Source organism: Oncorhynchus nerka, linkage group LG18, assembly GCF_034236695.1.
Source record: "Oncorhynchus nerka isolate Pitt River linkage group LG18, Oner_Uvic_2.0, whole genome shotgun sequence".
Lineage (NCBI taxonomy): Eukaryota > Metazoa > Chordata > Actinopteri > Salmoniformes > Salmonidae > Oncorhynchus > Oncorhynchus nerka.
Genome location: NC_088413.1, coordinates 24068544 through 24090896, shown reverse-complemented (window position 1 = coordinate 24090896; position 22353 = coordinate 24068544). Strand labels below are relative to the sequence as shown.

Sequence of the window (22353 nt, the reverse complement as noted above, 5' to 3'; positions counted from 1 at the left end):
ATAAAGTATGGCTGCTTCTTTAGTATTGAATCTGATGGGAGATATGCATCCCGTAAACCTCATTAACATAAAAACTGATCCCAGGTCTGTTCTTAATGAACGTGATGCCAGATCAGTGTCACCTCTAAAGACGCACTTAAATTAACATGGATGTTCTTATTTTAATGTCAAAGTCGACTTAACCCCCCATAGACTAATATTCCTAACTCCATTTTACTTTGTTCATTAGATTCCCTCAGAGATAAGAGGAAACTATAAAAAATGGCTGCCAAGTAGCAAGGTACGATTAGTGGTTCGCGCTAATTAATCCATTCTTTCTTTTAGCAGCCTTTTCTCTCCCCGGCTGTCATCGCGGCAGTAAACATAGCGGAGCTGCGTGCCGTGCGCTGTTCTGAGGGACTCTCAGCGAGAGTTCACATCTTTCACGGGCTGTTTTTGTTAAACAGTCTCACAGCGAATAGATCAACGTCCCCAGAAATGGTTAGAATTCACAGGTACCCACTAATAGCCCACCAGCCCCACCGGCCCCAGCGGTCTCCATTTGTTTGCTTTTAGACTTTATTAAACTCTTCCTGTTCCTCTCGCTGTGTGCCTAATGACTGTGTATGCATAGCTGATGAAAGGTAAAGAAGGAAGGAGAGAAAGGGGGAAGGGAAAGAGGGACAGGGAAGAGGAGGAGGGTTATTATCAGAGCTCTATTATCAATCTTTACTTGTCGCTTCAGGGGCCTCTGAATTTCATGAGCCGATAACAACACCCCTTCCCTACCCCCTTCCACCCCGCTCCCTCTCGACCTCAGACCGACCATGGTGATTATGCACAATCAATAACTTTTGTGTGTTTTGTCTATTCTCTCTCGTCTTTCCATTGGGCCTCTAGGATGCTGCGGGCAAGGTGCTGGACCGCTGGTCCATTATGTCTCGGGAAGAGGAGATCATCACCCTGCAGCAGTTCCTTCGTTTCGGAGAGACCAAGTCCATCGTGGAGCTGATGGCCATCCAGGAGAAGGAGGGTCAGGCGGTCACCGTGCCCTCCTCCAAGACCGACTCAGGCATCCGGACGTTCATCGAGAGCAACAGCACGGGACGCGGTCGAAGCCCAGGCCTCCTCAACCACATGGAGACCAGCAGCCCGTCCAGCATCCACCACTTTGAGAACATCCCTAACAGTCTAGCCTTCCTGCTGCCGTTCCAGTACATCAACCCTGTGTCGGCCCCCATGCTGGGACTGCCCCCCAATGGCCTGGCGCTGGAGCAGTCGGGCCTCCGGGGCCTCCACGACCGGGATCGCGAGGCCAGCCTACCCAATCAGGGCGAGACGGTGGAGAGCAGCGAGTCCGAAGTATCCCTCAGCCCTTTCCGCAGCAGCGGTCAGAGCCCCAGCCGCATCGGAGCCCTGGGGGGCATGAACAACGCCATTGAGCCCAAACAGGAGCCCAACAACCGGGCATCACCCATCTCGCCCACTCCTTCCAACCAGCCGTCCCAGCAGCAGACGGAACAGCAGCAGCAAGGCCAGCAGCAGCAGCAAGGCCAGGGGCAACCCGGGACCCCACGGCCTAGGTCCAACTCCCTCAACGACCACCAGGCCCACCACCACTTTGTGAAGAGCGAGCAGTCCAAGAGCATTACCCACTCATCCTTCTCCTCCAAGATGCACCGCATGCGCCGCATGGGAGCCACCTCACGCAAGGGCCGTGTGTGCTGCAACTCGTGCGGCAAGACCTTCTACGACAAAGGTACGCTGAAGATCCACTACAACGCCGTACACCTCAAGATCAAGCACCGCTGCACCATCGAGGGCTGCAACATGGTGTTCAGCTCGCTGCGCAGCCGCAACCGCCACAGCGCCAACCCCAACCCACGCCTGCACATGCCCATGCTGAGGAACAACCGCGACAAGGACCTCATCCGTGGGTCGGGCCCCGGCACGCCCGTCATCTCCAGCGCCAAGAGCGGCTTCACCCTCACCAGTCCCGGACGGCCACCTCTGGGTTTCGCCACCCCGCCCCTGGACACCATGCTCCAGTCACCCCTGCAGAGCCCACTGGTCTTCCCCTCCCTGAAGTCGGTGCAGCCCATCCAGCCGGTGCCCCCTTTCTACCGTACGCTGCTGTCCCCACAGCACCTGGTCAGTCCTCCAGTGTCACTGCCCACCAGCCCCATCCTGCCCTCCACCACCAACAACACCTCTCTGATGGACCAGCAGCATCAGCTCCTGGCTGCCGCCGCAGCCGCAGCCTCCCACAACGCCCACAATATGTCTTCTGAAGGTGGGCTAATGTCCCACCACAGGCTGCCCACCCCCAGTATCCCCCAGCAGGATCCAGCTGCTGCCACCAACACGGACCCCACCCCCAAGAAGAAGCCCCGTAAGTCCAGCATGCCGGTGAAGATCGAGAAGGAGGTGATTGATGTGGCGGACGAGTACGATGAGGACAAAGACGACGATGATGACGACAGTTGTCACCACCACCACCACCACCACCACCCCTCCTCCCACCTCCACCACAACAACATCAATGGAAACCGCAACAACAACAACAACAACAGCAGAGGAGGGAACAACAATGGCCACCACAGCGGCGGCAGCGGGCACCAGTCCCCCTCCCAGGATGAGATGAGCCCAGGCCTGATGAGGGGACACCTGATGAGGCACGACCAGGACGACTGCCGGGGAGAGGGACCCGGAGGCGTGGGCGGAAGGGGCGAGAGAGGAGGCCCAGGCGGTGAGCTTCGCTGCATGGACAGCTTCACCTCCGAGGACCAGGACCACGAGAGAGACTTTGAGAACGATTCTGAGACTTCGGACTCCAAGATGTCCTACCGCGAGGAGATGATGGAGGTGGAGGAGCAGCACCAGAGGCTGAGGCTCAACTCCTCCAGGAGCTCCAGAGTAGGAGGAGGCAACAACCTGGAAAAGGACCAGGAGGACCTGGAGGCCAGAGATGAGGAGGCGCAGCTGAGGAAGGAGATGGAAGACCCCAAGAGCCGCTCCTCACCCTCACCCCACCAGCCCGCCATCAAGATTAAGGAGGAGCTCAACGACCCCACCTACGACATGTTCTGCATGAGCCAGTACGGCCTCTACAACGGGGGCATGGCGGCTGCTGCAGCCGCCGCCGCCAGCATGGCTGCCCTTCACGAGAGCTTCATCTCCTCCATGAGCTACGGCGCCAGCCCGCCCAAGTTCCCCTCCTCGCACTCCCCCGAGGGAGAACTGTGCACCAGCCCCAACTCCAACGACCCCAAGATCTGCTACGTGTGCAAGAAAAGCTTCAAGAGCTCCTACAGTGTCAAACTGCACTACAAGAACGTGCACCTCAAAGAGATGCACGTGTGCACCGTGTCCGGCTGCAACGCCGCCTTCCCCTCCCGACGGAGCAGAGACAGGTGAGTGTCGTACAACACACACACATATATACACACTAACAGTGTCTTTTTTCTTGGCTTACAATTGGTTCTTAATTTGACTGCCTCAATTTTTCTGACTAATTATTTAAATATCAGTAGAGTATGAATGAATACTATGATACAACTGGTGTTATTAATTCATTTGTTTACTTGGAAACCCAGTAGCTTTTGCGGAGGCAGCAGCTATTCTCCTGGGGTCCACAAAAAACACGACAAGTAACAAACAATTTGAGATAAACGATACAACTATATATATATATATATATATATATATATATACACACACACTTTCTTCTAAAACTCGTCTGTCTAATCTTGTTCTGAGAAATGAAGGCTATTCTATACGAGGAATTGCCAAGAAACTGAAGATCTTGTACAACGCTGTGTACTACTCCCTTCACAGAACAGCACAAACTGGCCCTAACCAGAATAGAAAGAGGAGTGGGAGGCCCCGGTGCACAACTGAGCAAGAGGACAAGTATTTAAGAGTTTCTAGTTTGAGAAACAGATGCCTCCCAAGTCCTCAACTGGCAGCTTCATTAAATTGTACCCGCAAAACACCAGTCTCAATGTCAACAGTGAAGAGGAAACTCCGGGATGCTGGCCTTCTAGGCAGAGTTCCTCTGTCCAGTGTCTGTGTTCTTTTGCCCATCTTCATCTTTTCTTTTCATTGGCCAAAGCTTTTTCTTTGCCTAGAAGGCCAGCATCCCGGAGTCGCCTATTCACTGTGCACCGGGGCCTCCCACTCCTCTTTCTATTCTGGTTAGAGCCAGTTAGCGCTGTTCTGTGAAGGGAGTAGTACACAGCGTTGTATGAGATCTTCAGTTTCTTGTCAATTTCTCGCATGGAATAGTCTTTATTTCTCAGAAGAATGTCTTTGTTTCTGGACATTTTGAACCTGTAATCGAACCCACAAATGCTGATGCTCCAGATACTCAACTAGTCTAAAGAAGGCCAGTTGTATTGCTTCTTTAATTAGAACAACAGTTTTCAGCTGTGCTAACATAACTGCAAAAGGGTTTTCTAATGATCAATTAGCCTTTTAAAATGATAAACTTGGATTAGCTAACACAACATGACATAGGAACACAGAAGTGATGATTACTGATAATGTGCCTATGTAGATATTGCATAAAAATATTAAAAATATATAACATTCGGCAATTTCCAGCTGCAATAGTCATTTACAACATTAATAATGTCTACACTGTATTTCTGATCAATTTGATGTTATTTTAGTGGACAAAAAAAATGTGCTTTTCTTTCAAAAACAAGGACATTTCTAAGTGAACCCAACTTTTGAACGGTAGTGTGTATATATATATATATATATCTAAATATAAAATATATTTTGATTTGTTTAACACTTTGTTGGTTACTACATTAATCCATGTGTTATATCATAGTACAACGCTGTACAATGTAGAATAATAGTAAAAATAAAACCCTTGAATTAGACTTTTGACTGGTACTGTGTGTGTATATATATATATATATATAAAAAATACTAACAATTAAGGCATTTATTACAGGTAGGTTCATTACATATGTTTTGTCCTTTCATTTTGACATTACATGACGTAATTAGAAACATTGACAATGTTGTGGATGTATGTATGGTGCATGTATCGTTTTATTTGATATTTCATCATATCAGTAATTGTGGAATTAGTAACGGGGAAGTTTAGGACAGTAGATTAGTTTTCTTGATGAGCTACTCAACTGCAGTGAAGTCTTTTTTATTACTTAGATGGAGTGAAATTATTAAGGCGTCACCTACCATATGTTAAGTGAAACGCACCATTAGCAGAGATACACCTTATAATGTAACAGGTATACAGTGGCATCTGTTGACTGTCATGTCAAAGTTCAGAGAAGTAGGGTGTCATTGCCAGAACACACACACAATCTTCCACTCTGAGATATACCCCTGTTTACCTCCCCTCACTCACCTCGTTACTGACAGGTGAGGTAGCATACATTAACGTAGACGGCGGTCTGTCAAGCCACTGCATGTATTAGCGCCCTGCTCCAGGAGGTGAGGCTAGCCACGCTCTACCTACCTGGGTTTGTTAGCACATCCACCCTATCCAAACACACCCTCCCAGAACACACAACCTCCCACACACACCCTCCCAGAATACACACACCCACTAAAGCTAGCAGCAGGTTGATGCCAGAACACAACACATGCTGAGGCTACACAACATCAGAGTGCCCTGGGCTAGCAACTAGCATTTAGCTCTCCAAGGAATTGCTAACAATTGTTTTGTTTTTTTGTATGAGGGGATGTTTGAAGTTAGACTTCGACTGGCCTAAGAGTGGTTTGAAAATAGCCTATCAAATGTGTGTGACTCATTAGCATTGTTATTAGCATCATAAAAAAAACGAAGTAAAGGCCTTGTGTGTGACATTGCCAGGTCTATTCCCCTGACCACCGTGTAAACAAGCATGTCCATTTGACTGAACGGTCCAGTCTGTCTTCACAGTGGGGTGTCGGTGGAAAAAGGGCCCTTGAAAGGAAATGTAAATTCATCTCCTCCCCAACGCCCCTCGAAAATAGACATGACTTCAAGTGTAACAAATGCACCCCCCCCCCACACACACACACACACTCACACAGAGCATGCCTTTGCTCCCAGTATAATGACATATGCCACATTCTAGAGCTCTAGAAGAGGAGAAGCCTCACTCAACCAGCTCCTCTGAAGAAAGAGATAAAAACATGTTATGTTGTGTTAGAGCACGCCGTGGTGACAAGTGACACTTTTTTATTTAGATAAAGAGCGAGTGTGTTTTCTCCCCCTCCTAATCTAATTTGCTTCTCTGAGGAGTTTTTTCTCTAGTTTTTCTCAGTTGTTTTGTCTCAACAGCAACCCTCCACCCGCCTCCCCTCTCCACCCGGGGCCTTTATTAAGTTCCTTGTTTCAGTGGCATCTGTTCATTCTGTTCCTGTTTGTTCATTAGCACCAAGTAAATAGAGCAGGTGACTCTGGCACTTGTTCAAGGAGAGAGGGATGGAGGCAGGGATAGAGGGAGGGGAAGAGGGGATGGAGTAGGTGGATGAGAGGGAAAAATGAGAGATGGGTTAGTGTCAGCGGAGGAGAGAGGGGGAAAGGGGGGATGGAGGAGAAGAGACAGATAAAATAGAGTTAGCAGAGGAGAGAGGGGGAAAGGGGGATGGAGGAGAAGAGACAGGTAAAATAGAGTTAGCAGAGGAGAGAGGGGGAAAGGGGGGTGGAGGAGAAGAGACAGGTAAAATAGAGTTAGCAGAGGAGAGAGGGGGAAAGGGGGATGGAGGAGAAGAGACAGGTAAAATAGAGTTAGCAGAGGAGAGAGGGGGAAAGGGGGGTGGAGGAGAAGAGACAGGTAAAATAGAGTTAGCAGAGGAGAGAGGGGGAAAGGGGGGATGGAGGAGAAGAGACAGGTAAAATAGAGTTAGCGGAAGAGAGAGGGGGAAAGGGGGGATGGAGGAGAAGAGACAGGTAAAATAGAGTTAGCGGAGGAGAGAGGGGGAAAGGGGGGGATGGAGGAGAAGAGACAGGTAAAATAGAGTTAGCGGAGGAGAGAGGGGGAAAGGGGGGATGGAGGAGAAGAGACAGGTAAAATAGAGTCAGCGGAGGAGAGAGGGGGAAAGGGGGGATGGAGGAGAAGAGACAGGTAAAATAGAGTTAGCAGAGGAGAGAGGGGGAAAGGGGGATGGAGGAGAAGAGACAGGTAAAATAGAGTTAGCAGAGGAGAGAGGGGGAAAGGGGGGTGGAGGAGAAGAGACAGGTAAAATAGAGTTAGCAGAGGAGAGAGGGGGAAAGGGGGATGGAGGAGAAGAGACAGGTAAAATAGAGTTAGCAGAGGAGAGAGGGGGAAAGGGGGGTGGAGGAGAAGATACAGGTAAAATAGAGTTAGCAGAGGAGAGAGGGGGAAAGGGGGGATGGAGGAGAAGAGACAGGTAAAATAGAGTTAGCGGAAGAGAGAGGGGGAAAGGGGGGATGGAGGAGAAGAGACAGGTAAAATAGAGTTAGCAGAGGAGAGAGGGGGAAAGGGGGATGGAGGAGAAGAGACAGGTAAAATAGAGTTAGCGGAGGAGAGAGGGGGAAAGGGGGATGGAGGAGAAGAGACAGGTAAAATAGAGTTAGCGGAGGAGAGAGGGGGAAAGGGGGGATGGAGGAGAAGAGACAGGTAAAATAGAGTTAGCGGAGGAGAGAGGGGGAAAGGGGGATGGAGGAGAAGAGACAGGTAAAATAGAGTTAGCGGAGGAGAGAGGGGGAAAGGGGGGATGGAGGAGAAGAGACAGGTAAAATAGAGTCAGCGGAGGAGAGAGGGGGAAAGGGGGGGATGGAGGAGAAGAGACAGGTAAAATAGAGTGAGCGGAGGAGAGAGGGGGAAAGGGGGGGATGGAGGAGAAGAGACAGGTAAAATAGAGTTAGCGGAGGAGAAGAGAAGGTGAAATCATGCCGCTCACCTGACGCAGCTGGTGCCGACAGCAGGGAGATGACAGGAAGTGTTATTAAAGGATGCGTTGCCGTGCCGATGCGTGTGTTTGACACAGCCGCGGATGATGCGTTAGTTCGTTACCCTCTTTGACGAGGCTTTAGGGACAGGGAGCGCCCGGGGCACGAGAGGCCTGCTGTCTCGCATAACCACACACACAAACACAGACACATGCTTGTGCACGTATAAAATCACACAAACTCAAAAGCTGATGCGTTCCTATAGATGCATATAGTCTTACAGAGGCTCACTCATTCATTGTAATGTACACAGTATTTTTAATTAGTCTCTTTATTGCACTAAAATAAAATATGATATTAAACAAATAGCCCTGACCTTATGGTTTGATACGATCCAAATAACAGCCTCCCCACAGCGAACAGACATCTCAACAAATGTTTAGATACTAAATTACCATGACGGAAACGCCAATGGTATCGAGGCATCCCAAAGACTCACTTCACACATTTCTGAATGAGTGGCAAGTAAGCCGACCAATACCTGCTCAGGAGCTGGACACACATGGCCAAACTGACCAATGAGGAGGCCTAATTCAACGGCCTACTTCCTTATTTAGTGGAAGTCAAGGTAGAACTATGAATCAGAGCCCTCCCCCGCCCGTCATCCTTCCCGACCACTGCCCCAGCTTGTCTCCCAACTATATAATTTAGCCGTCCATCTTTTTTATTGGGCGCTCTCCGACATTAGCGCTCCCCACTTGTATTAGCATCTGCCGCGGCGACCCCGTAATGGCCTTTAAAAAAACACTTAACTCCGGCACTAAACGAGGAGGGGATGACAGTGGTGGGAAAAACGAATCAGTGAAAAACAGCACTAGTTAGGATCCTCTGACTCACTCACAGTAAAGGATTTGGTTTCCAAGAGGCAGTGGGTGCTGTAGTATAGAGAGGTGCAACTGTGAGGGAGCGAGGTCAAATTAGACTGTGTTTCGTCTTCCATCTTGGCTCAAAGATGAACCCAAATGTCTTCCACAGGCTTATAGTGAAGCATGAACCTCAACCCACGCTCACAGACACGGTGTCACAGTGACTGTGGAATCTTGCCCTAGTGATGTGCGTGTGACAGTTTGACTCGATTACCAGAAACACAAGCGTATAAATTCCAGAAGCGCTTTAACATAAGGCACTGATGAATAGATAGGTGTGTAGCAGGAAGAGAGGACAATCACTGCTGTGAACATATGGATCTTAGAAGGAAGACGGTTTTAGACCAAGATGTGGGTGAGTTACACCTAAGTACACTATTGTTTCCATACTTTGAGTATGTCCCAAATGGCAACCTATACCCTATATAGTGCACTACTTGTAATCAGAACCCTGGTCAAAAGTAGTGCACTATATGGTAAATAGGGTGCCATTCGGGACGGATCTTTTGTGTGGCGCATAAATTCCTGGTAGCATATGGGATGTATTACTGAGCCTGCCGCTCCTATGGAATAAGGAGAGAAGCGTAACAACAGAGGGGTATCGCGGGGCCAAAGGAATTGTGGGTTATTGAAGCTATAGTCAGGGCTCTGGCCGAACACCAATCAGATGTGTCCCTGGGTAATCCCTTAACTACATAATGCATGCTGCAGTGTAATTGTAGTTGTAACATGGGAAAATAATTTGGTCGTTTTCATAAGGACTTTTCCCCTCTGATAATATTATTGTGGAGGAAGGATTGGGAAACCACAACGCCTCAGACATTGGTTTGCTGCTACATAAAGTTTGAGTAGTTTCAAATGACATTTTTCATAAGATTCACTACAAAATGTTACAAATTCCACAGCTGATAACATATTATTTCTGATATTATGAAACCAATCATTATTATATTTAAAATAATCTGATAAGTAACTGTATGATTAATTAAATACATTTAATGCAATATAACCTGTAATTATAATAATCTATTCATTATATCACAGAATAATGATATTTAATCTCAGTAAACCAAACCGTATGCCTTCTCTTCATCCCTTGTATTTGAGCTTTAGAATGTAAAATATCTATAACAGAAACCGTATCTGAGCCTAAATCTGCTGGGGCACCCAGACATTTGTTTCCAACCAGATAATGTATGCAAAATCCAGGTCTGTAATATGCAGTGCTAATAACCAGCTTCCTCCTCTCCCCCACCACCTCTCCTCTCTCTCCTCACAGCGAGATGTTGACGTCTATACCAACAACAGGAGGTTGTCCAGGTACCTCAGCATATCCCATTAGTCAATTATTTCTCTACAGTGGAGTGACACCCCAGAGGATCGTAGGTAGGCGCATCAAACAAACGCTACCTTCAAAAGCCCCGATGTCAGAGTCAATTAGAGGGGAGGACAAGGACATTTGATCTACGGTATCATATTAATATTTGAGGGAAACAACAAAAGACAATGGGAAATGACAATAGTGTCACAAGCGTTTGAAGAGAGAGGGGGGGGGGCATTTTGTATTTACATGGTGACGTAGATGTAAAGATACAGATCAATGGCGTGGTTAACTAACAGGATAAACAACATAGCATACTGCTGTTTTACACACACGCGCACACACACACACACACACACACACACGGCTAATAGAGTACAGAGAGTCCTCTAACATCTAGCTGCTAGTTGTACATCAATACAGTAACAGTACAGTGTTTCCCTCCAGCCCCCTGGCCACCAGGCGCTCAGCTCAGAGGTAAATGATTGCATATTTATTGTGGAGGGCGGCACACACACACACAGCGGTGGCAGCAGCGGTAGTATGATTAACGTCTGAAAGGCGTGCCGACCAGTAATCATCGGCCTTATTATCCTCGTTAATCATATTTTCCTAAATCAACGACAGGGCCTCCCTCTCACTTTTCTACATGTTTATATTAAAACTCTTCCTTGTTTTATTCATTTTCATCCCTTCATCGGAGGACTCTGTCACCAGGTGCTTTCCCGCACTTATTTCCCATGATGCACTAGTGTGCGGCAGCCCCTCGTCCCCACACGGATGGAGGGATGCAAAGAGTGAAGGTTAATTACGTTTGAGAGCCACTCTCTCTCATCCTCCTGCCCCTCTCTCTCTCCTCCTCCTGCCCCTCTCTCCCCTCCTCCTCCTCCACCTCTCTCCCCTCCTCCTCCTCCTCCTCTCTCTCCTCCTCCTCCCCCTCTCTCCCCTCCTCCTCCCCCTCTCTCTCTCTCCTCCTCCTGCCTCTCTCTCCCTCCTCCTCCCCCTCACTCTCTCCTCCTCCTGCCCCTCTCTCCCCTCCTCCTCCCCCTCGCTCTCTCCTCCTCCTGCCCCTCTCTCCCCTCCTCCCCCTCTCTCCCCTCCTCCTCCCCTCACTCGCCTCCTCCTCCCCCTCCTCCCTCTCTCCCCTCCTCCTCCCACTCTCTCCCCTCCTCCTCCTGCCCCTCTCTCCCCTCCTCCTCCTGCCCCTCTCTCTCCTCCTCCTCCTGCCCCTCTCTCTCCTCCTCCTCCTCCCTCTCCCACTCTCTCCCCTCCTCCTCCTGCCCCTCTCTCCCCTCCTCCTCCTGCCCCTCTCTCTCCTCCTCCCCCCCTGCCCCTCTCTCCCCTCCTCCTCCTGCCCCTCTCTCTCCTCCTCCCCCCCTCCCCCTCTCCCCTCCTCCTCCTCCCCCTCTCTCCCCTCCTCCTCCCCTGCTCCCTTCAAGCCATGTGGGCCCGGTCTCTGGTAGAACTTGAGTGAAGCTGCAGTCTCTTGATTTGCCATGCTTAAACAAAGGCCTGATCATTTATAGAGAGAATGTGTTATTTAATTTAGCCACAGATCCCGAGTTCAAAATACAAAATATCTACTGATGAACAGTATGTTAATGACATTACACTATGAAAGGGGACTTTTATGTTAATTTATCTTTGATACATTTGGGTTTTGTGGATAAAGACAAAAAGAGAATCAGAGAATCACTTTCAGAAGGCTTTCGTTTGGAACAATAAGCGTCGCAAATCTTTCACATTCTGTAAGTAATTGTAGGCTAATATAATGCCAGGGCTTTGTTGATGTGATCTGTGACTTAGCCTTCCATCTAAACCTCCATGGTGTGTCTATGGAGTCTGTGTAACCAACCCCTGAGAGGAATAATCCTTTTATGAACTTTTTGATCAAGTTTCTCCAGCTATGTCTGAACTGAACTTCAGTGTGTGTTGCTGAGGTAGTACAGCTAGTAGAGAATAAAGACAGATAATGATGAATGTGTTTTACCCCTCGATCATCCTCCCACCTCTCCTCTCCAAACCTCATCACATAACAACCCCACATGACAGCAGAGGCAAAGAACCATCAGCGTCAGTTTAATATGACTTCACTTTGCTCATTATGACTCATTTAGACAGTGCACACACACACGCACACACACACACACACACACACACACGGTACAGAGGGAAGGACAGGGCCATTGGAGGAGAGACGGGAGCCTAAAGATGATTAACGTTGGCTGGGACAGACGCGTTAGCTAGCTAGCCTCTCTCCATCTCCTCCTACTCTGCACAAACAAAATGGCCTCTCAAGAGGCCTCCCCCGTCTTTGGGCGAAGATGAGACTGTCAATTTGGTTTTCCTGCCACGTTACTGGTCATCAGGGAGGGAGAGGTGGAGAAGGGAGTGAGGGAACGAAGGAGTTTGGTTTGGGGGGTAGAGGAATGGGGAAGAGGGGGAGTGAAATAGTGGTGGCAGAGTGATGGAGACAGGGAGATGGGGCAGAGAGGCTAAATCTGATAAATGAAGGAATCTGTGTATGGCCTCTAAATGAGGAAAATATAACCCCAAGAATATAACTGCAGCCTGACACACTTCCAGTGAATATGTTTAGAGATCGGGAGGAGATGCATCTGTCACCGGTGCAGGTGAATTCCTCCGCAAAGTCCATTCAAGCAGCCATTACTCACACCATATTACTCACACCATATTACTCACACCATATTCCACAGGCTTGAATTGTTCCAAAGATGCACAGGAACAATCTATTTATTTATTTTAAACAGTAATCACTAATTGTTTGATTACTCAACACATCTTGTTTTTCTCAGGGTCAGAATGTGGACTTTGTGAATGACAGTATAAGGACCAGAAGGGACATATAAATGTAGAATGTAGATGGGCTGTGTGTTAGTTATTCAGTTGTGGTCTTGATATTGTGATCTAGAATAAATGCTGATATCACAGTAATGACATATGGCTGATGCAGTAGTACTTAGTAATACTGTAGTAATTCAGGGTACTTACTGCATGGCACTTTAGCATGTGTTTTAACCTCATCAGTCAGGGAGCCATGGCAGACTAGAGCTTATGAGCAGTGTGTGGGGTGTGGCTTTAGGGGTGGAGACATGTTGCAAAGGACCCGCCTACCTGAGCATCATCAACAGCATACAGCCCAATCACATCAGCTAATGCCATAGCATGTTGGCATCCCCACTAAAAACAATCAACAAACCAATCAAATTGAATGTAATCGATGTAGCAAAATATCTAGACCCAATTGTTTGTTTATTGGTTGTGGAAACAGTCATTTCTCCATCTACACAGGGCTACATTAGGAGAGACAATGAGTCATGACTATTTGGACCATAAGATAACAACATCTGTGTATCAGACTGTTATCAGGTTAAAAGAAGAGAGCTAAGAATTTCCATAAGTCTCAGAACATGGATGTACTGTATATTTTTTCTCTCTCTCTCTCTCTCTCTCTCTCTCTCTCTCGCTCTCTCTCTCTCTCTTTCACACACATACACACACAAGCTTGCGCGCACAGGCACACACGCGGCAGTGACAACCACGGCCAATCGATTCTCCCCGCTCCTCGATGCTGACAATGCTCAAGTGGACGGTGCTCCTGTTTGCTTCCTCTTGTAACACAGAAAGAAAGGGGTCCCTCCATTCCAATGAATGTATACTATTTTTACCCTCTTGCAGGAGAATGTCCGATAGGGAACTAAATAATTAAAGGCCAGGGACCCTTTTTGACTGCATCAACCATGGCACTGCTGGTAAGCTCTACTATACATTGTGAATCCATTTGCCCTCGTCCTGTCCTGCCAAGGACGTCTGTTTTTAGTTTGTCCCACCCTCCACCGTGCCCCTTGCCTTGCATGAAACCCCCTCGTATTTAAAAGCACTGCTTGATATTCCTTAGTCATTGCTTACTTTTGTTTCATTTCACTTTAAAAGTCTTGATTTCATTTGAAAAGTCCCCTAACATGTTGTATTGTGGACAGTGGGATGTGTATACTGTGCCACTTCCATATCTGACACCAGTTATTACTCACTTATGTTTACCTTTCTTTGTCCATTTTATTGTGACATTTGCTGTGGTGGAGCCTGCATCCCTCCCAGTCTGAAATGGCAACTGTGGAATTGGAGGGAAGAGGCATTGAATTTGAGCTGTCAAAACACATTTTACCTCACATCTTTTGGCCTGGCTTTGCAATGCAGACTGCTACACCTCACAAACAATACCCTTTAGCTCTAGCTAGCTTTAGCACGACACCAGATCCAGGCTTACACTTCCTTGTTGTGAATTCGATGGCGGTGGCTATGCGTTATGAGATACTACTGCTCTCTGTGTGAAAAAGCGGACATTTTTATTTCTTATTAAAGCAAAGGGGATACATGGGGATCATATGTTTAAAAGGGGGGGCCTGATTAAGCCACTTCCAATAGGGAGCCAGTGTGATAATGCTGTCGGAGATCTAATACGCTATCCACTTTCCCTCCATTATCACATTACCACAGCTCCAATCAATTGATAAACTCTCATTCAATATGGTGGAGTATTTAATTGAGTCAGAGTCTATTGGATTTGCAGTGGAGCTGTGCTAGACGTGCTGACTGTGGTAAACACCGTGGCGGGATGCTCTCGCCACACCGCGTTAGACCAGTTAGGGGAACGTTATGAGAAGGACTGGGTATAGTTTCTCTCACCTAAAAGGGAGGGCATTGGAAGCCATTTCAACATATTTACTTAACCTATCAAGAGGAAGCTAAGGTAAAGACTGAGGAGAGGTTCTAGAACAAGGTGAATCGTTTACTAGTTATTTTGTCTGGCATGAGTTCAGGGGTTAGTGAAGAGGACAGGAAGAGAGGAGGGTTATTGAAAATGTAGTGACTGATACAATATCATTCAAATACTTAGAACTCCAAGCATAGGTGCATGTGTTGGGCGAGACAGAACACATGTTTTGGAATGCAAAATGTATCATCTTTCTAAAAGGATCTGAGAATGTTACCATTCCAGTCATTGTTTAAAGCGCTGAAACACCATTTTGCTTGATTTGACAACTTGTTTAGCCATTTTCTTATGAAAACGATCTCTCTCTACCTCCCCCTTCATTATGTCTTTCCACCAGGCACAGCTCCAACATCAACCTGCATCGCAAACTGCTTACCAAAGAGCTGGACGACATTGTCCTGGACCCCCAACTCACGCCGCTGCCCAAGGACCTGCGCGCCGAGTTCCTGGCTAAGATCTACGCCGGGCACCACTTGGGCCTGGACGCCATGGCAGGGGCGGGCATTGGCGGCGCCAGCCTGGGGGGAGGAGGGCTGAACCGTGACGCCAGCTCCCCGGCAGGCACCGATTACCCCCACCACCACCCCCTAAACCATCACCACCACCACCACCCCCTCCACCACCCCCTCACCAACGGCTTCTACCACCGCAGTGGCCCCCCAGACGACTACATGGTGCTGGACCTGAGCACCGCGTCCAGCGTTCAGTCCAGCGGGTCAGTCCATTCATCACGCCAGTCGGACGAGGGCAGCGACGAGGGCATCCTATTGGATGACCTGGAGGAGGGGTGGAGGAGGGAGGGATCAGCGACGGGGAGGACTGCTCCCAGCATGCCCCGGGGCAGGCAGGGGCCGGGAGGCGGCGGGACCAGGTCGGCGAGGGAGGAGTCGGAGGAAGATCGGACGAAGGTCTGACCGGCGCCGACCCCTCCTCCTCGCCGACCGTCCTGTCTTCCACCGGTGGCAGTGGTGGGATCCTGTGCAGCATCTGCCACAAAGTGTACAGCAACAAAGGGACCCTACGCGTGCACTACAAGACTGTGCACCTGCGCGAGATGCACAAGTGCAAAGTGGCTGGCTGCAACATGATGTTCTCCTCGGTGCGCAGCCGCAACCGCCACTCTCAGAACCCCAACCTCCACAAAAACAGCGTGCCCTTCACCACCATGGTAGACTAGCCCAACCCCCTGGCCCTCGTCTGGCCAAGTCTACCCCCTTCCTCGACTCCCTTCTCACCCCAAACCATGAGCTCTTACCCCCAGGAACTACACCTTACCACCCCTAGACGTCATGCACCACAGTTCTCTTTCCCTTCGATGAGATCCAGTGACTATATACAGTAAGCGTTGTGACTTTTGACCTTTCCTTCTTTGGAAGAACGAGGATGAGACACTTGAAGTGTCTTCATTCCAAAAACTCGCCCTGCCGGTTTCCCATAAACCCCATTTCCTATTTCCCATATGTCTTTGTTTTTGTCCATCTCCAAAGAATCTATTCAAACTCTTATTTGTGACTGTTGCCTGCAGAAATGATAAAAATATAAATCTTCTTGTTGTATTTGTGTAATGATAGCTTTTAAAGGAAACCCCATACAAGAGCATGACTGCTTCATTTGTAAATAATATGTCCCAAGAGGCTATTGGTGTAAAACAATTGTATTTGATGGTTGTTAGCTATTTTTTTGTTTCTCTTTTTGGTTTTTATGTTACAGTACAATACTTCCAGCGCTAAGGTAGGCAAGAAAGAGGTAGCATCTTTACTAGCTTGACTCATTTATGTTAGTTTAAAAAACAGTTTTAAACTGAGAAGGAGAAGAACTAATGATCATGTGACTTGTTGTATCTACTTGTTAGATATACGGAGGTTGCCGGCATGCTTTGTTTTTTGGGCTCCTACACCAATATCATTCTCTGTTCTTTTGTTTTTGTTATCATTTATAGCTTTTACTATACCAAGTCAGTTTTTCGCACTTTGCAACTATACAAGCGGGATGTGTAATATTATTACAAGGACTTTGCAAGGGTTTTGGTTTCCGCGATGTTCGGGGTCTGAGACGGCCACAGTGCCAAGGGGAAATCACATACTTGTGGCAGGTTTATTTTTTTTGCACGTGTTCAGTTTCAAAAATGCTATTTCACAACAAAAGACCCATATTTCTCCTGAACGAATCCAAAACATCCGGCCCATTTACTCCAATAATCATATTCAGAAAAAGCCTAAGTATTTCTACTCTACCAGATACAGTAACGTGACTGACTAAAGCCTAAGTATTTCTACTCTACCAGATACAGTAACGTGACTGACTAAAGCCTAAGTATTTCTACTCTACCAGATACAGTAACGTGACTGACTAAAGCCTAAGTATTTCTACTCTACCAGATACAGTAACGTGACTGACTAAAGCCTAAGTATTTCTACTCTACCAGATACAGTAACGTGACTGACTACAATACAGCTGCTGTTTTTCAAGGCAGAAGATTTAAGTATTGAGGAATTTAGTTTGTGTTATTTTCATTTCACACCCAGTGTGTGACTGTAATATCACAATACTTAGCTACAGAGGTTGAAGTAGGCTAATCTTTCTACTGCATGTGGTATTTGTGACCTAAAACAAGCGTTGGTTGAGTGTCCTATTATTTTATACACGTTTCCATGCAAAAAATGGCCATCCTATCAGAAGTATTGTGAATGTCACATTGATTATAAAACAAAGAAATAGTCCTTAAACTGTGACCAAAACAAAAAGAAGCATTGGTTTTTAAAACATCTATATTTTTCCGCCATACAGTTGTACTTTAACTTACACCTCATAAGTTGATATGATGCACTTGAGTCTTAAGTCTTTTGCTATATTTTTTCAGTATTGATTTCCATTGCTGATTGTCAGCTTCAAAGGTGAACTCTGTGAAACTCTGTCGCCATTGCCTGGCTGTTTTCGGAGTTATTTGCAGCCATTTTCCTTGTTTCCATACACATCTTAAGGTACAAATGTTTCAGATAACTAGGCAAAGTAGCCAGGGGAAGGGGTATTTATTGGCGGGTGATGTCATCTTGATGCAGATGACTTGTCCAATATCAATTCCTTTTTTTTTCAAGAAAAGAAAAAAAGAAAGACAGATCGGTCTTCATTTTGAGTCTGTGCCCTTGAGTTGATGGTTATTATTGTGTTTTTGTCGTGTTACTATGGATGTGAAAAAATTGAGAGCTCCTCTTTCTTGATTGGTGCTTATCTAAAGGGGATAAAAACGCACAGTGTTACGTGGTATACAGTATTCAAACCCCGTTATATCCATGAAAGTGTTGGACAGTTTGTTTTTTTACGACTATTTTGCAATGGGCATGATGGACCCTTTGATGGACACGTTGGTGTCAACTCTTAAGACTTAGCTTCTCCTCTCTCTACCAACCTCCACGACACTGGCAGCAGGCTTCACCCCTCTCCTCTCTCTACCAACCTCCACGACACTGGCAGCAGGCTTCACCCCTCTCCTCTCTCTACCAACCTCCACGACACTGGCAGCAGGCTTCACCCCTCTCCTCTCTCTACCAACCTCCACGACACTGGCAGCAGGCTTCACCCCTCTCCTCTCTCTACCAACCTCCACGACACTGGCAGCAGGCTTCACCCCTCTCCTCTCTCTACCAACCTCCACGACACTGGCAGCAGGCTTCACCCCTCTCCTCTCCAACCTCTACCAACCTCCACGACACTGGCAGCAGGCTTCACCCCTCTCCTCTCTCTACCAACCTCCGCGACACTGGCAGCAGGCTTCACCCCTCTCCTCTCTCTACCAACCTCCACGACACTGGCAGCAGGCTTCACCCCTCTCCTCTCTCTACCAACCTCCACGACACTGGCAGCAGGCTTCACCCCTCTCCTCTCTCTACCAACCTCCACGACACTGGCAGCAGGCTTCACCCCTCTCCTCTCTGAAGAGAGAGAGAAAGAGCTGAGTGAAAGGGGTTGCGGAGGTGGAGGGCTGACTTGAGAGGAAGAAGGGATGACAGTGAGTATCATTAAAAATGTGCTGTTCCACCGTTACCTGGAGGCCTTCTGACGCTGATCTGTCTAATAACTCACTTGTCACTTCATTACACCACCAGACGTGAATGTTGCTGACAGGACTGTGACGCCGACAGAGATCCAAACCGGTCTCTCTCTCTTTCACCTCTCTCTCTCCCTGAGAGAAACCACCCCCGCCCCCTCTTCCCCCTCAACCCACTACTCACCCCCCTCCCCTCGCCCCCTTCCCGGGTCCTTTAGGGACACCGACTAATAGTGTACTCTTAAGTTCACAAAATGGCCATCGCCGTAGAAAAAGGATGTGTAATTGCCTGTTTATCCCAGGTGAAGGAAAAACTTTGTACAGGAACCTTCGGCAACACCCTGGAGTGGCACTGAGGCGCAGCCTGCCTCATTTGCTCAGTGCACCGTACTGCACCTTACCGCCACGGGCCCAGCCGGAGAAGTACAGAAGTGTCACTCCAGGAACCCTGCTGACAGCTGTCTCTCTTTCTCACACACACACACACACACACACACACACACACACACACACACACACACACACACACACACACACACACACACACACACACACACACACACACACACTCTCTCTCTCTCTCTCTTCCTGCTAACAGGCCAGTGGGATGACAGCAACAAGAGGACTCTGGTGATGGGCGTGAAACAAGGACACCCCGAGGCAGAGAGGGGAAAAGAGAGAGAGCGAGCTCATCCACGGTCCATCACTCTATGTAATAAAGCAGTCAGTCCAACGTTAGCATACAGCCTTGTCACTGCAGGGCACGCTAGCGTTTCATTATGGAGAACAGTGGAATGTAGCATTGAGTTGGACCGCAATGGACTGCCATGGACTGCACTGAGAGAGAAGGTGGAAAGGGGAAACCTAGTCAGTTGTCCAACTGAACGTATTCAAGTTGTGCGGAAGTATTCAAGGTGCGGAAGCCCCTCTTTGAAAGTGTTTGATGGCTTACGATGAATATCGTGGATATTAAAGAACTGGGAGAATGCTTGGGAAGGCCAAATCAGTCTGGTTTGGAATCAACACGCAGTCTATTGAGGAACGTGAGACGGTAACAAGCTAAGAGTAGTCTTAACTAACGCTGCTGTAGCCAGTGACCTTAGCCTGCGCGGTTAAACCTCACAACCTGATCTGATGAGAAAGACAGCAGAACCCAAAAGCTTAAACATTCCTCTTGTCCTATTCAATGTTGTAGACCTCTCAAGCAGCCAGGGAGCTCAATCAGTGACCTGTGTGTGTTAGTGTGTGTATGTTAGTGTGTGTATGTTAGTGTGTGTGTGTGTTAGTGTGTGTATGTTAGTGTTAGTGTGTGTTAGTGTGTGTGTGTTAGTGTGTGTGTGTATGTTAGTGTGTGTGTGTATATGTTAGTGTGTGTGTGTTAGTGTGTGTATGTTAGTGTGTGTATGTTAGTGTGTGTATGTTAGTGTGTGTATGTTAGTGTGTGTGTTAGTGTGTGTGTTAGTGTGTATGTTAGTGTGTGTGTTAGTGTGTGTGTTAATGTGCCAGAGAGAGATTAAATTCCCTTACACTGACTCCTCATCTCTAGCCCCTCTGTCTCTTACTCGATGGCCATGCCAGCACGCCACGGCTCCTAGAGAGAGCTTGCAAATGAGCTGAGAAAACTGCCCTGACACGGAACAGACTGTCCAGAACAGAATAGCCAGACTAGAGGATTGGGAGAGAGAAAGGAGAGCAGAGGGACCGGTCTGAGAACGAAAGCGGTCTGGCAGGGACCTGCGGCAGTCACTTAACAAGGCAGGAGAGATAGAGCGAGAAAGCCGTGCCAGCCTTCTTGACTGTCTGGCTGGAAAGTGATGGAGCCCCCTGACCTTTCCACTCTTCTCCCTCTCCTCCTTCATGGGAGACATTACAGTACATTTTCTCCTCTCTCCTTTGAGAGGGCCTGACCCCTCAATCTCCCTCCCTCCCTCTTTCTTACCATCTTTAGCCCACTAGGATCCAGGACAGAGCCCAGTTGTCAGGCTGATGGGACCATTACTGTCCTGGCTCGGTCCCCAGGAGGAGAAGGCCTCTTAAAACCCTCACTGGCCAGCTTGAGTGGAGTGAGCCTTTAATATTTCATTAGGGGACTCTTGACTGCCAAATGCCAGTTTCCCCACAACACACCATCACTGAAAGAGAGAGAGAGAGGGAAGGAGAGAGATGACAATGGAGCAGGTGGGGTTGTCTAGTGATCCGTTATGGATCGTATACCTCTGTCCACTTTGTTTAAGTCTGTGGAGAGCAGGGTAGGACCTTGACCCAGTGTAAGTGGAGGGGGATGTTTGCGAGCTGTCTGGTTAACGTCATCCATCTTGAGAAATACATGTGGCAAGGCTCAAAAGACACATGGGAAGATTGGTGGTTTTACAGATGATACGCTGTGGTCCAACATTACCCTCGGAACTTGGTAACAGCAATTCTACAGTAAATGATCCTGGAACAAATAAAAAACATGCAGAAAATGTGCTTTTTACCCATTTGGCAAAAGAACATCTTTACAATCTTTAACATTATAGCAAGTCACCCCAAACTATTTACCAACATGCCAATCTTACTTTTTTATATATAAATAATCTCAAAAAGACTGTGTACATTTTCTTTTCCACAGTGATGTTTTTGTGTAGCTGTCTGGTTCTCTTTGTGCTAAACGGCTGTGTTTCCGCCCTGCAACCAGAGGCCTGCATCTCAATCAACTCTTATTTTCACTGCCTGGCAGAGCAGCATTGCTACAGGGTCACACCGCAAACTGCAGCATCTACAACAGGGGAAGCTTGCATCACTCTTGGTTTCATAATGGTGACATTGGCAGCTTCATGAATACTGTATGTCTCCTAAACAGGTTTTTCCCATTAGCAGACTGGAGGAGAAAACAAGGTCCTCTTTCTTAATTGATTTTGTTTTGTTGCTTTCCTTGTATTTTTCTGTATCATAACGGTCTATGGTTTTTGCATAAAATGCATATGGGTTTTGGGATGTAAATGGAATTTTATTCATATTTTGTCCAAATACCTCTTGTAATTTGTATCAGAATTCTTGTACAATTTTTATATTAAAGATTTATCAGTCACTGGCAATCTGACGCCACGTTGCTTGTCTTTGAAAGGGATTATTATTTAGTGTGTGTGTGTGTGTGTGTGTGTGTTCTTTTCTAGGGGTAAAGGGAGGACATCTTATGAGTGGCTGGAATTGAACACCGACAGGCACAGGGACAGTCTGTCAATCAAGCCGGTCAGACAAGACACAATTTCAGCAGTTTTGCTGGCCTGTTTTAATTAAGCTGTGATAAAAATCATTGGGGGAAAGGCTATCTTGACCAATTAGTGGACGATTAGATTAATGAAGTCATTTAAAGATGTACCAGTGTGAGCACTCGGGGCCAGTTTCCCAGACACTTATTAGGCC

General features: G+C 47.5%; 1 protein-coding gene across 1 annotated transcript in view; it reads left to right on the top strand.

The window, feature by feature from the left end:
- bnc2 (basonuclin zinc finger protein 2) overlaps positions 1-22025 on the top strand; it is a 265041-nt gene extending 243016 nt beyond the window's left edge. Inside the window, 3 exon segments of the mRNA XM_065003821.1 lie at positions 880-3392; positions 15241-15706; positions 15709-22025. Of these exon segments, the coding sequence (XP_064859893.1) occupies positions 880-3392; positions 15241-15706; positions 15709-16080 (3351 nt within the window). The 3' untranslated portion in view covers positions 16081-22025.
- The last annotated feature ends 328 nt before the right edge of the window (positions 22026-22353 follow it).